At 45.6% G+C, this 15,000-nt stretch overlaps 1 protein-coding gene across 1 annotated transcript in view; it reads left to right on the plus strand.

Annotated features, from left to right (window-relative positions):
- The window catches only part of LOC310786195 (cadherin-2-like), a gene marked incomplete at both ends in the record, with an annotated part of 90,416 nt that overhangs the window by 38,187 nt on the left and 37,229 nt on the right, over positions 1-15,000 (plus strand). The window contains one exon of the mRNA XM_083647368.1: positions 12,234-12,460. Coding sequence (XP_083503494.1) covers positions 12,234-12,460 — 227 coding nt within the window. The remainder of the gene's footprint in view (positions 1-12,233; positions 12,461-15,000) is intronic.

Consider the following 15,000-nt stretch of genomic DNA (forward strand, 5'->3'; position numbering starts at 1 on the left):
GGTCAATACGTTTAGTCGTTCTCTTTGTTTCAGACTTGACTGATTCTTGTCATTTTTCTTTTTAATCGTGGACATGATGGAAGTGGTCAACTGTGAAGATATATATTGGCAGCTTGAAAAGAGAAAAAAATATCAATATCGGCCTTCAAAATATCGGCTCAACCCAAAGATGGTGCGACTACTTTATCATGTCCATTTAGCATCTTGTATTGAGATGAAAACAGCAAAACCCAGATCTGAAGACTGAAACACTTCAAGGCCACTCAAGGCTTCCTGTGTGATATTGTAAGACTATACCTATAGTTCTAAAAAAAATACACTAATAAATGTTCTGTTTGCTCTTGTTATTGTCTATGTTTCCCCTCCTAGATATCCCAGTCTATCCACCTTATTTTTGAATGCCCCGCTGTAAGATAATTATGGCTGCAAGGTCCGGTCTAGAACACGACTGATTGTTGCAGCTGGCGCATTTCCTCGTTAAAACTCCGACGCTGGGGGGGAAAAAAGAGTTGCTTGTCACAATAAATACACTCGTTTGACAACTTATTTGATGAAATGTAATAATTTGATCCATCGCATCCGCTATTTCTGTTGCTCTTCGAACAACTCGGGATATTTATCGACGAGATTTTTGCCAAGCTGGACGGCGCGCTACGGGGGTTTAGGGTTCATATCGCTAAAGCGGAAGTCAAACTGTGGGAGATCGTTGCTCACTTCACGGAGAACTACGTGCTACAGTGTGTTGTGTCTGTGTCAGCAACGTAACGGGGGGGGGGGGGGGCACATAAGGCATCATGGCAGCTAGAAATAAGGTGGCTACACCCTCAAAAACCCACAATAGGTCAAAGCTGTCTAGCTGCAATGTGAAGTGACAGTTTGTGCTGTAGTGAAAATGAATGTGAACATGCACACAGTGACAGTGGGCAGGGTGATTTCTCCAGGGGCTCTTTTGTGCTTCAGAACTGCTGTGAGGCTACAATGAAATCAAGCAGGATAATGAAGTCAATGTAATTCTGGTGAGAGAGAGAGTGTGTGTGTGTGTGTGTGTGTGTGTGTGTGTGTGTGTGTGTGTGTGTGTGTGTGTGTGTGTGTGTGTGTGTGTGTGTGTGTGTGTGTGTGTGTGAGTGCACACAGAGCATCTCCAGTTGTCACAGATTGACGCTACCCGCACAGTATTGATTGAACTGTCCAGCATCATAGCAATAACAGATGGGGACTGTGGTGAAGATGGCGTGTGTGCTGTGTCTTGTGTGTGTGTTTTGTGTGTCTGGTGTGTGTCTTGTGTGTGTCTGGTGTGTGTCTTTTGTGTGTCTTGTGTGTGTATTGTGTGTGTGTCGTGTGTGTACTGTGTGTGTGTCTTGTGTGTGTCTGGTGTATTGTGTGTGTGTCAAGTGTGTATTGTGTGTGTGTCTTGTGTGTGTCGTGTGTGTCTTGTGTGTGTGTTGTGTGTGTCTGGTGTGTGTATTGTGTGTGTGTCTTGTGTGTATTGTGTCTTGTGTGTGTCTGGTGTGTATTGTGTGTGTATTGTGTATGTGTCGTGTGTGTGTATTGTGTGTGTGCCTTGTGTGTATTGTGTGTGTGTCTTGTGTGCGTCTTGTGTGTGTCTGGTGTGTATTGTGTGTGTGTCGTGTGTTGTCTTGTGTGTGCACTGCTGATGTGTGGTAAATGGCAAAGCCAGCCTCTCCAGTCTGATAATGCAGTGTGAAATAGAAAAGCTGAGTCTCTCCTCCTCACACCAAATCTCTGTGAGTCTGAAGCCACGAGAACACACTGCAAACATTTAACACCTCAGTGAACACATTCGACAACAGACACTGAGACTGATTTTGTACCGACTGTGGGTCCCACGTTTTAGAACATCGTTTTGCCAAATAGCACTTGTGACACGGTCTGCCGGGTCTGGTGACGGAGGTAACAAGTAGGTAACTGTAACATCGCACAAATGAGGATCTGGGGAGAGCTGTAGACTAGCACACGCCTCCTCCGATACATGTGCAGTCGCCAGGCGCCAGCCACTTCCTTTCCCCCGACAGCGAGGAGTTCAGGATCACGTTATTCCCCCCAGTTCCCCTCCCCCCCGAACAGGCGCCACGGCCGACCAGGGGAGGCGCTAGTGCAGCGACCAGGACACATACACCACCGGGTTCCCACCCGCAGACACGGCCAATTGGGTCTGTAGGAACGTCTGACCAAGCCCGAGGTGCCGCTGCCGGGAATTGAGCCCGGGCCTCCGCAGTGGTAGACAAGTGCTTTTACCTTGGCTGTGATGGATGTATGTGGAGGCCCATACGGTGCTCTCTGATTGGCTGTGATGGATGTATGTGGAGGCCATATGGTGCTCTCTGATTGGCTGTGATGGATGTATGTGGAGCCCATACGGTGCTCTCTGATTGGCTGTATGATGTATGTGGAGCCCATACGGTGCTCTCCGATTGGCTGTTATGATGTATGTGGAGCCCATACGGTGCTCTCCGATTGGCTGTGGTGATGTATGTGGAGCCCGTACGGTGCTCTCTGATTGGCTGTGATGGATGTATGTGCTCTCTGATTGGCTGGGATGATGTATGTGGAGAAGCCCTGCTCTCTTGACATGGTAATACCCGTACAGACAGGGTGTGTAATCCAGCTATAGAACCACATATCCAACCCTTCTGTCTGGCTCTCTGACTATGAGCTCAGCATCTGTCTGCCTGTGTGTGTGTGCGTGTGTGTGTGTGTGTGTGTGTGTGTGTGTGTGTGTGTGTGTGTGTGTGTGTGTGTGTGTGTGTGTGCGTGCGTGTGCGTGCGCGCGTGTGTGTGTGTGTGTGTGCGTGTGTGTGTGTGTGTGTGGGAGGGGGGGAAGGTGAGGTCATCGTTCCCTCCGGGGCTTTATTGGCCACATATTGGCTTTTGAGGGGCGTGTCGTATTGATTTGGTTTGACAGAGTGATCCGTTACAGAAGCCCCGCCCACCCGGGCCACAGAGAGACGGCGCATTCCTAACGAGGGGCAGTTGCCAGGGGTAACCGGGGTGGTTGCCAGGGGTAACCGGGGTGGTTGCCAAGGGAAACCGGGGTGGTTGCCAAGGGAAACCAGGGCGTCTCTGTTGGACTGGTGGGGAGTTGTTGTTATTGGCAGGATCTTGACTGGGAGGCGAAGAGCACAGAGTTAAAGAATTCTTATGAATCCTGTTGGGATGATAATAACACTGCTGATTCAATTCATCTGAGTGGTTTGCATGAAATGAAAAGAAAAAACAAGGCAATATAGTATAAAACAAATAGATGAAATGAGTAAGCGTACGTTATTCAAACAAAAATCAGATCTATTTTCATGTTCTCAACAGTATCTAGTTTTATAAATTGAGGGGTTTATCCCCCTTTTAGTCAACAGACAGAAATGTAATGACTGCTGTAATGAAGTCAAGCCTGCCGTTAGTGGCTGCTCAAATACCACAATGAAGCAAGGAGTCTTAAAATATCTAAATGAATGCATTAGAAATATTAAATCAATTAGGTTCATATATTAAAATACTTTTACAGTATGGGAGTACTGTATGATTTCTTGCACATAATAGCCGTGTTCGGAATGGTTCACTCACTCACTGTTCCCCATGTAGCGACTTCGATTCTCACCTGGGACGCTGTGGGCGCTGGAGTTGTGACCCCCCATATCTTCAGTGCCTACTGCCCAGGTGGGCTATCTCGTCGAAAGGGCCTTTCTGTGTGGAGTTTGCATGTTCTCCCCGTACCCCCCAGGGGGTTCCTCCGTACATAACCCCCCACTAAAAAAAAACATGCAGAATATCGTCATCCGACCAGTGACGACAACATCTGAAGTTGGTCCAATGATGGTCCAATGAAGGTCCCCGGGCGCTGGAATGAAATAGCGACCACTGCTCCTGGCCTGCCCCCTGGAGGAAAGGACAAGCCTGGATGGGTCAAATGCAGAGGACATAATTCACCGGCCACCGTCAGCATGAGTGTGTGTTGTGGCCGCATGCATGTGTTGTAGTGTGTTTGTGTGACAATAAAGACGGGCTGCCGTCTGAAATCGTGTTTTTTTTTTTTTTTTTATCATATAGTGAGTGAACTATATGTAGTGGTTATCATATAGTGAGTGAACTATATGTAGTGGTTATCATATAGTGAGTGAACTATATGTAGTGGTTATCATATAGTGAGTGAACTATATGTAGTGGTTATCATATAGTGAGTGAACTATATGTAGTGGTTATCATATAGTGAGTGAACTATATGTAGTGGTTATCATATAGTGAGTGAACTATATGTAGTGGTTATCATATAGTGAGTGAACTATATGTAGTGGTTATCATATAGTGAGTGAACTATATGTAGTGGTTATCATATAGTGAGTGAACTATATGTAGTGGTTATCATATAGTGAGTGAACTATATGTAGTGTTTATCATATAGTGAGTGAACTATATGTAGTGGTTATCATATAGTGAGTGAACTATATGTAGTGGTTATCATATAGTGAGTGAACTATATGTAGTGTTTATATAGTGAGTGAACTATATGTAGTGGTTATCATATAGTGAGTGAACTATATGTAGTGGTTATCATATAGTGAGTGAACTATATGTAGTGGTTATCAGTGAGTGAACTATATGTAGTGTTTATCATATAGTGAGTGAACTATATGTAGTGTTTATCATATAGTGAGTGAACTATATGTAGTGTTTATCATATAGTGAGTGAACTATATGTAGTGTTTATATAGTGAGTGAACTATATGTCGTGGTTATCATATAGTGAGTGAACTATATGTAGTGGTTATCATATAGTGAGTGAACTATATGTAGTGGTTATCATATAGTGAGTGAACTATATGTAGTGTTTATCATATAGTGAGTGAACTATATGTAGTGTTTATATAGTGAGTGAACTATATGTAGTGGTTATCATATAGTGAGTGAACTATATGTAGTGGTTATCATATAGTGAGTGAACTATATGTAGTGTTTATCATATAGTGAGTGAACTATATGTAGTGGTTATCATATAGTGAGTGAACTATATGTAGTGGTTATCATATAGTGAGTGAACTATATGTAGTGGTTATCATATAGTGAGTGAACTATATGTAGTGGTTATCATATAGTGAGTGAACTATATGTAGTGGTTATCATATAGTGAGTGAACTATATGTAGTGGTTATCATATAGCAGTGTTTCCCCTGCCATTCTACAGGCCTGATGGGCCCGCCAGGCCAGAAAAGAAATTGCAAAAAAAATATATAATCTTTTTTTTCTGCTCTCCCCAAAATCTCAATAAACCTTTATGGCATACTATTACTACTGGTGTTGACAGTGTTGACAGTAATAGAAGATGCCAAATCATTCAAAACAATAAGCATTTTGCTTTTAGGAGCATTGCGCCAGCGTCCGTCGCTGTTCCAAAACGTGCCAACGTGTGTCGTTGCCTGGGAAACAAACACACATCCCATAATAATACACCTGTTTGCATCGCTTCCCATAATAGTATGATGATACTTGCGATGTCATTGCAAACATAGATGCGAACAGGTTAGCTAAAAGTATAGCGTCGCCAGCGAGGGCCCCCCACCGTTGCGGTCGGGGTACATTTCGAAATCCCTCCAGGCCTGAAAAATGTTCTAGGGGAAACACTGTATAGTGAACTATATGTAGTGTTTATCAGTAAACTATGTAGTGTTTATCATGGTGAACTATACTGTATGTAGTGTTTATTTCATCATTAGTGTCCAGTGTTTCCTCTAGGATTTCTTTCAGCATGACATCATCAGTGATGTCACCCGAGCAGTCGATTATGTCATCAGTGATGGTCACTTGAGAAATTGTGATGTCACTGATGATGTCACAATGTCTATGACCTCATCAGTGATGTCACTCGAGCACTTGTGATGTCATCATGTCTATGACCATCATCAGTGTTGATCAGTGATGCGAAGTTGAGCAATTGTGCGCTGAGTGATGTCACTCGAGCAATTGTGCTGTCATCAGTGAGCGATGTCATCAGTGTTGTGTGTGCGCTGCACATGCCCACAGGGCAGGCGAGGCCACTCAGCAGCCGAGCTGCAGAGGCTAGTTGTTGACATGAGCTAAGCGAGAGGCAGTGATGACATCATATCTTCTATCTGCTCTGTCTGCTCTGTCTGGGCTGATCTGAGGGAGAGCTGAGAGAAGGAAGGTGGCCTCTGGCTTCACTCCAACTTTATCTAGCAACACACAGCGGTCACTGCGACGCACACACACACGCACACACACACACACACACACACACACACACACACACACACACACACACACTGAGATCAGCAGTGTTTGTGAGTATTTGAGCAGACAGGAAATTGTTTTGGAAGATTCACAGCCAAGGCTTTAATCCTGTTTGGTCTTCTTTGTTGTCTTTTAATCTTCATTTCTGTGTGTGTGTGTGTGTGTGTGTGTGTGTGTGTGTGTGTGTCTGTGTGTGTGTGTGTGCGTGCGTGTGTGTGTGTGTGTCTACGTGTGTATGTGTCTGCGACTGCGTGTGTGTGTGCGTGCGTGTGGGTGTGTCTGTATGCGTGTGTGTGTGTGTCTACATGTGTATGTGTCTGCGACTCTGCGTGCGTGTGTGTCCGTGTGCTCGTGCGTGTGTGTGTGTGTGTCTGCCTGCGGGTGTGCGTGTACGTGTGTGTGTGTGTGTGTGTGTGTGTGTGTGTGTGTGTTTGTGTGTGTGCGCGCGTGTGTGTGTCTACGTGTGTATGTGTCTGCGACTCTGTGTGTGCGTGTGTATGTGTGTGGGTGGATGCAAGTATGCCTTCCTTTTTGTGTGTATATTTTCCCTCCTTGATGTGTCCTTCCTTTCCTTCATGTGTGTAGCTGCAGGCAGCTCCTAAGCTCATCAAACACACTGTTACAGCTCAGACTCCACATGCATCTCCCTGCTTCTCTTCAAACTATATGGTGTGGGAAGTGCCTTTAAAATGAGCATCAATCAATAAATACATATCAGACAAAACACATGACACATGGCACCACTGTTCTAGAATGGAATTTCACCACTCATCCGCTTTATCAACATCAAGTACAGCTTATACAAAGCAAATATTGAATTGAAGCCAGAAGCCGGGAAGTTGCAAAAAAAAAGTGTATTAAGCCATAACATATACTTCTGCAAACTGTTTGCAGAATAACTGATTCATCTCAATGTAGACATGATATGATCATGTCTACATTGAGATGAATCACTATACAGAGTTTACAGATTCAGTAAAGATTCTGATTCTAAAGATGTCACAATTGTCATGTACTTTATAGGCAGAGAGGAGAGAGGAAGGGATGCTTAGAAACACACAGCACATTCTAGAGTGTGTGTGTGTGTGTGTGTGTGTGTGTGTGTGTGTGTGTGTGTGTGTGTGTGTGTGTGTGTGTGTGTGTTTGTGTGTGTGTGTGTGTGTGTGTGTGTGTGTGTGTGTGTGTGTGTGTGTGTGTGTGTGTGTGTGTGTGTGTCAGCAAGGTCACTGACATGCAGTGTTGAGGCACCACAATGAGGTCAATGATAAAAGCAATTCTTCACCTTTTTCTCTTGATCAACATACAGATTAAACGGGACAAATCCCCCTCAGGTCAAAGAGTCTCTGACCGTCCCAGTTTCATCCCAGCAAGTTGACCCTCACCGTGTGCTACAGACAGATCAGCATCGACGCTACGCTAACATATTAGCACAGCGAGATCTGCTTGATTTACATGCTTTTTTCATGTTTGCAGGCCCGCCGCACCCCATTACGCAGAGTACGCAGACTGCGTAGGGCATCATGTGACTGAGGGCACAAAAAAAAAAAAAATTGGGTGCCCTCAGTCAGGCCACTCACTGAACAGCAGGCCAGGCGCCGCCTACTGGTTTACTAGTGTTTTTATTACTTTATTCAGGGTTAAAGTGGGTGCATCTCATTGTAAAATTGGACTCGGCCCAAATTGGGCTTCAAACGGCCCAAATCTGTCTTCAACCGGCCCAAATCTGGCTTCAACTGGCCCAAATCTGGCTTCAAACAACCCAAATCGGGCTTCAAACGGCCCAAATCTGGCTTCAAACCAGTGTTAATTTTGGCAGCTATTTTAGATTTAGTCTTAGTCTTAGTCTTTTGGACGAAAATGCTTTTTCGTTTAGTCACATTTTAGTCATTTCTATCCTTGATAGTTTTAGTCTAGTTTTAGTCGACGAAAACTCATTGCATTTTAGTCAAGTTTTAGTCATTAGTTTTAGTCAAAAAATGTATGTCTTTAAAATAATTAAATTATGTCAATACAGGTATTGGAAATTGTAATCAAGGTTGACAGGCTGCAATTCATAGTTAACTCTCTTAACACCTTTACTTGTTTCCTTACCAGTTTGATAGCTCTAGCAGAGACTCTACAATCGATGGAGATGGAATGCTGCCTTGCTGTAGGCTACTGATGATCTACTAAGATTGTCCAAAATAAACATGCTGGCTAACATGAACTGCTAACGTTACATACAGCAGCCACATATGCTGTTCTAGACACACTGGGGGACAGCAACAGGTCTGAATGGCTAAATTTCCCCCCATATGTTTCACTCAAACGTGGGACAATATTATGACTTCACTTGCTGTGACCAAAAGCCCTGCAGTTTTACTCATGACAAGCTTGTTAACTAACGTTAGCGCAAGCAAGCCAACGTTAGCATGCAGCTAACAGCCCATTCATTTGCAACAGGGTGTAGCTTACCGTAGCGTGCCTCTTTTAAGTTCGTTGTATATCCACATAACACATCGCGTATCTCCGCCTGTCATCGTCACTACGGTGCACTGTTTTCCTTTCCGCTGGATTATAGGTAAAGTATAAATCAGTTCTATTTCTCGACAACCAAACTCTTCCTGTGTTGACCATGTTGGTTGAGGCTGGCCACCACGTAAACTCTGCTTGTAAACACGGAAGCACGTTGTGCCTGGTGGGTGTGGTAACAGCAAAGAGTATATAGAAACCAAGAGGAACACGCTGTCAACCAAACAAGGACAGGACGCATTTGCTGCAATTGCTGCTGAAATGTCATGCATTTTGAAAGTCCGACAGCCCACCCACTACGTTTTCGTCACGTCTCGTCTCGTCAACGAAAACAACAATACGTCTCGTCATATTTTCGTCAAGAAGAGCTATTTTTAGCTAGTCAACGTCTCGTCCTTCGTCATGAAAAAAAGGGGCGTTGACGAAATAATTTCGTCATCGTCATCGTTGACGAAATTAACACTGCTTCAAACAGCCCAAATCTGGCTTCAAACGGTCCAAATTGGGCTTGAAACAGCCCAAATTTTTCGTCGCCGCCCTTCGGCACGCACGTCGGCCCGTATCGGCCTGGCCTGCTTGGTATCTAATGCCCGGCCTGAATTATGATCCCAGTCCGCCCCTGCTTGCATGTACAGTTTAACAATCACTTGTTTGCTGACATGTACAGTAATTCTAACAATTGTTTGTTTCCCACATGTAATGTAATGTGAGATACACTAGTATCGTTCATAATTAATGAATTTGCAGTCTTTCGTTTGACAGTTATTGAAAGTTTTGCGGGGGGGGGGGGGGGGCACCACAAAACAATTACGCTTAGGGCACCCAAATGGCCAGCAGCGGCCCTGCATGTTTGTCATATCCAAACCTAGACTGTAGGTCCATATAGGTCCTATAATAAACCTACTGTATTGGTCCATGTAGACCACGAAAGTTGCCCCCATGGCTACGGTTTTTTCCAGCCACTTCACACATTTTGGCCCAAGCCTAGCAACGGCTTTCTTGGCTGCAGCATAAACGCCTTAAATGAAGCAAACACACAACATGGAATATTTATACACACAGTTGCGAGCACATGAACAGACCCTCAAATGTTGTATTTACGAGTGGGAATTTGGGAACTTTCGAATTTCGATGATACCCGAGTTTCCGAGTTGTGATGTTGCGTGATGTTTAAGGACTACAACAATGGTGGAAAGTATGGAGTCAATCGATTGTAAAAAGTTATATATAAGTTATATATATTGTTATTCTGTTCATAGTAGCTATCATTTATTTTTTGTAGTTGCACATTATGGCTGATGTAGCTAGCTACCATAATAATAACCCACTACTTGCTTTTGATAAGAAAACAGCAGCCACGAGAAAACAACCTTACTTCGGGGGTCCATGTTTGTTGCTCTTTCCAACCAAGAGCACTTGAACGCTGTCAATTAGCACTGCACAACTGGTAAATACGAGCTTCCGAGGAGCACGTGAAGGCAGCATTATACCCACAGCCTGCTTCCAGTGAGTCAGACTACAGCAAAAGTAACTGGATTACTTTGCACACACACACACACACACACACACACACACACACACACACACACACACACACACACACACACACACACACACACACACACACACACACACACACACACACACACACACACACACACACACACACACACACACACACACACACACACACACACACACACACAGCCAGTGACAAAGCAGTAGCAGGTGGGGGGTCTTAGTGAGGATTAGACTCTTGCCCAGGGATGATTGTTTTAGCTTGAAGCTAAGCTAGAAAATGGGGGAAATCCAGAAAAAAATAACTTGATAAAAAAAGTAAGCTTTATTTTATACAGGGGAGTCTCTCTGAGAGCAATGCTCTCTTGTTCAGGAGCGCCCTGTTCACATTCACACCAGGGTAGGAAATTAACTTCTTTTTATATATAAAACGGGCTTTTTTGGGGGGTCAAATTACACACCTTCACACCTGGAAGCTGACCAGTACAACCACCGTCTCATCTGCTGGCCACTGAGCAGCTCCACTGGAGCGTTTGGGGGTTAAGGGCCTTGCTCAAGGGCACCTCAGTGGTGGTAATGAGGGAGGGGCAAGTGCTGCTTTTTCACTTTCCCCACCCAGATTGATCCTGCCGGTCACAAGCTGGCTTCTCTGGCCTTTAGGCCACCACTGCCCATACAGTGTGAAGGAGTAGTTTTAGTATCCCATAGTAACATATAGTCTAAATGTGATTTTGGAGGCTTGCCCCCCCCCCTGGTAAGAAGAGCATTGCGGTGATGGATTTGCAGTATTCCACAGAGGAGCTTTAGTCCAAAACTAGAAAGCAAAGCATCTCATAACAGTGGATGATGATCTAGTTTGTTTCTCAGCAGCTCAGAATATTAATATATAGGTCAGAGCATTTGGACCAAAACAAAACTCAAGTATTACTCTGAGGGCTTCTACAGTAAATCAGGTTCCCTCCCTGCACATTCCTGACATGAATACACTCTCGCATGAGCAAACATTTACACACGTGCGCACACACACATACACGCACGAGCGCACACACACACACACACACGTGCACACACACACGTGCACACACACATGCATGCACGCACGCGCATACACAGTCACACACACATCTGCACACACACAGTCAGTGAATCACACACCAGCTCTTATCGCAGCCCCCCCCCACCCAATTTCAATGGTTGTTTACCACCATCTCTCTCTCTCTCTCTCTCTCTCTCTCTCTCTCTCTGTCAACTTCATTTTTGAGACGTTTAAAATGTCACCAAAAGAATCTAAAATATTGCGAATTTAGGGTGTTGAGCTGGGTTGAGCTTCCCCAATGTCAAAAGGAGACTTTTGCCAGAAACATGCCTCTCCCAAGAATAGATTAGTAGTGATTACTGATTACTGATTAGTATTGATTAGTATTGGGCAAGTTGTTGTGATTATTGACTGTCAGCTAATGTTGGGTCATATTTACATTTTAGAAACAAAGACACACACTCACATACACACACTCCCATACACACACTCACATACTGTACACACACTCACATACACACACTCACATATACACACTCACTAACATCGCACACACGCACACCAACTCCACAGCAGCTGCTTCATGTTAGGCTTTGGCCAATATTCAATATGATCAAATATGTGATTATCGTGATATTTTGCGCAATATTGAATATCCATTATTTCATCCGATGCCTGAATAGTAAAAGACCACATCTCTGGGCTGTTAGATAATACATAATATAATATTGGCTGATATTTGGACATTACATTTTGGACATTGCACAAGCCTACTTGATGCATGATTTTGATGTATTCTTGATGTGGTCTTCCACTCAAACTGACCCCTCTCTCTCTCTCTCTCTCTCTCTCTCTCTCTCTCTCTCTCTCTCTCTCTCTCTCTCTCTCTCTCTCTCTCTCTCTTCTGCAGTGAGTTTTGTGGACTGTGGTGGGGGGAAGGTGTGGTTGGAGGTGGAAGAGCCCTCAAATTTCGGGGTGGGTGAGGATGGGACGGTGTACGCCCTGCGGCCCCTGCGCCTGGCGGCCGAGCACACACCGCTGGTGGTGTACGCCCGGGACGCCCGCTCCAAACAGCTGTGGAAGACCCGGGTGCATCTGGTGCCCCGCCCCGACGCCGGCAACACAACAGCAGAACAGGTACAAGATTTCAGGAGCAAGGAGATAGTCCCTGCTCACACTTCCACAGGTTCCTCCCAGAGTCATGTAGATAGAAGAGTCCCGACATCTCCATTCACTCCAATGGACCAGTTTTTTACTCTCAAGAGTTCCAGGAGGTAAGGTCCTGGATTAAGCAGCACTGTCGAGTTGCAGCAAAATAGACAGTTTGTGTTGTACTCTGAAAGGGTTTTTCACCCCTTGAATCAAATTGTACATTATTAGCTTTATTTTAACATGCAAAAGTAGCGCGAGACCCATTCCTGGCTGTTCATTGGCTAATGAGTCTCGCATTTTGGTCCTCCGCTGACGCCACTCTCTCTCTAGAGGACACTAGTTCCTCCTATAGGGGCGGCAGTAGCTGGGAATCATAAGGTTCCCTCTGCATCTAAACTACACTACCCAGACGCCCCTCTCTGCCTCTAAACTACACTACCCAGATGCTCCTCTCTGCCTCTAAACTACACTACCCAGATGCTCCTCTCTGCCTCTAAACTACACTACCCAGATGCCCCTCTCTGCCTCTAAACTACACTACCCAGATGCTCCTCTCTGCCTCTAAACTACACTACCCAGATGCTCCCTCTGTCTCTAAACTACACTACCCAGACGCCCCTCTCTGCCTCTAAACTACACTACCCAGATGCTCCTCTCTGCCTCTAAACTACACTACCCAGATGCTCCTCTCTGTCTCTAAACTACACTACCCAGATGCTCCTCTCTGCCTCTAAACTACACTACCCAGATGCTCCTCTCTGCCTCTAAACTACACTACCCAGATGCTCCTCTCTGTCTCTAAACTACACTACCCAGATGCTCCTCTCTGCCTCTAAACTACACTACCCAGATGCTCCTCTCTGCCTCTAAACTACACTACCCAGATGCTCCTCTCTGTCTCTAAACTACACTACCCAGATGCTCCCTCTGCCTCTAAACTACACTACCCAGATGCTCCCTCTGTCTCTAAACTACACTACCCAGATGCTCCCTCTGTCTCTAAACTACACTACCCAGATGCCCCTCTCTGTCTCTAAACTACACTACCCAGATGCCCCTCTCTGTCTATAAACTACACTACCCAGATGCCCCCTCTGCCTCTAAACTACACTACCCAGATGCCCCCTCTGCCTCTAAACTACACTACCCAGATGCTCCTCTCTGCCTCTAAACTACACTACCCAGATGCCCTCTCTGCCTCTAAACTACACTACCCAGATGCTCCTCTCTGCCTCTAAACTACACTACCCAGATGCTCCTCTCTGCCTCTAAACTACACTACCCAGATGCTCCCTCTGTCTCTAAACTACACTACCCAGATGCTCCCTCTGTCTCTAAACTACACTACCCAGATGCTCCCTCTCTGTCTCTAAACTACACTACCCAGATGCTCCCTCTCTGTCTATAAACTACACTACCCAGATGCTCCCTCTGCCTCTAAACTACACTACCCAGATGCTCCCTCTGTCTCTAAACTACACTACCCAGATGCTCCCTCTGTCTCTAAACTACACTACCCAGATGCCCCTCTCTGTCTCTAAACTACACTACCCAGATGCCCCTCTCTGTCTATAAACTACACTACCCAGATGCCCCCTCTGCCTCTAAACTACACTACCCAGATGCCCCCTCTGCCTCTAAACTACACTACCCAGATGCCTCCTCTGTCTCTAAACTACACTACCCAGATGCTCCCTCTGCCTCTAAACTACACTACCCAGATGCCCCCTCTGCCTCTAAACTACACTACCCAGACGCCCCTCTCTGTCTCTAAACTACACTACCCAGATGCCCCCTCTGTCTCTAAACTACACTACCCAGATGCTCCTCTCTGCCTCTAAACTACACTACCCAGATGCCTCCTCTGCCTCTAAACTACACTACCCAGATGCTCCTCTCTGCCTCTAAACTACACTACCCAGATGCCTCCTCTGTCTCTAAACTACACTACCCAGATGCTCCCTCTGTCTCTAAACTACACTACCCAGATGCTCCTCTCTGCCTCTAAACTACACTACCCAGACGCCCTCTCTGCCTCTAAACTACACTACCCAGATGCTCCCTCTGCCTCTAAACTACACTACCCAGATGCCCTCTCTGCCTCTAAACTACACTACCCAGATGCTCCCTCTGCCTCTAAACTACACTACCCAGATGCCCCTCTCTGCCTCTAAACTACACTACCCAGATGCTCCTCTCTGCCTCTAAACTACACTACCCAGACCCCCTCTCTGCCTCTAAACTACACTACCCAGATGCTCCTCTCTGCCTCTAAACTACACTACCCAGATGCCTCCTCTGCCTCTAAACTACACTACCCAGATGCTCCCTCTGCCTCTAAACTACACTACCCAGACGCTCCTCTCTGCCTCTAAACTACACTACCCAGACGCCCCCTCTGCCTCTAAACTACACTACCCAGACGCCCCTCTCTGCCTCTAAACTACACTACCCAGACGCCCCTCTCTGTCTCTAAACTACACTACCCAGATGCCCCCTCTGCCTCTAAACTACACTACCCAGAC

This window comes from Poromitra crassiceps, assembly GCF_964638095.1.
Source record: "Poromitra crassiceps genome assembly, chromosome: 12".
Classification (NCBI taxonomy): Eukaryota; Metazoa; Chordata; class Actinopteri; order Beryciformes; family Melamphaidae; genus Poromitra; species Poromitra crassiceps.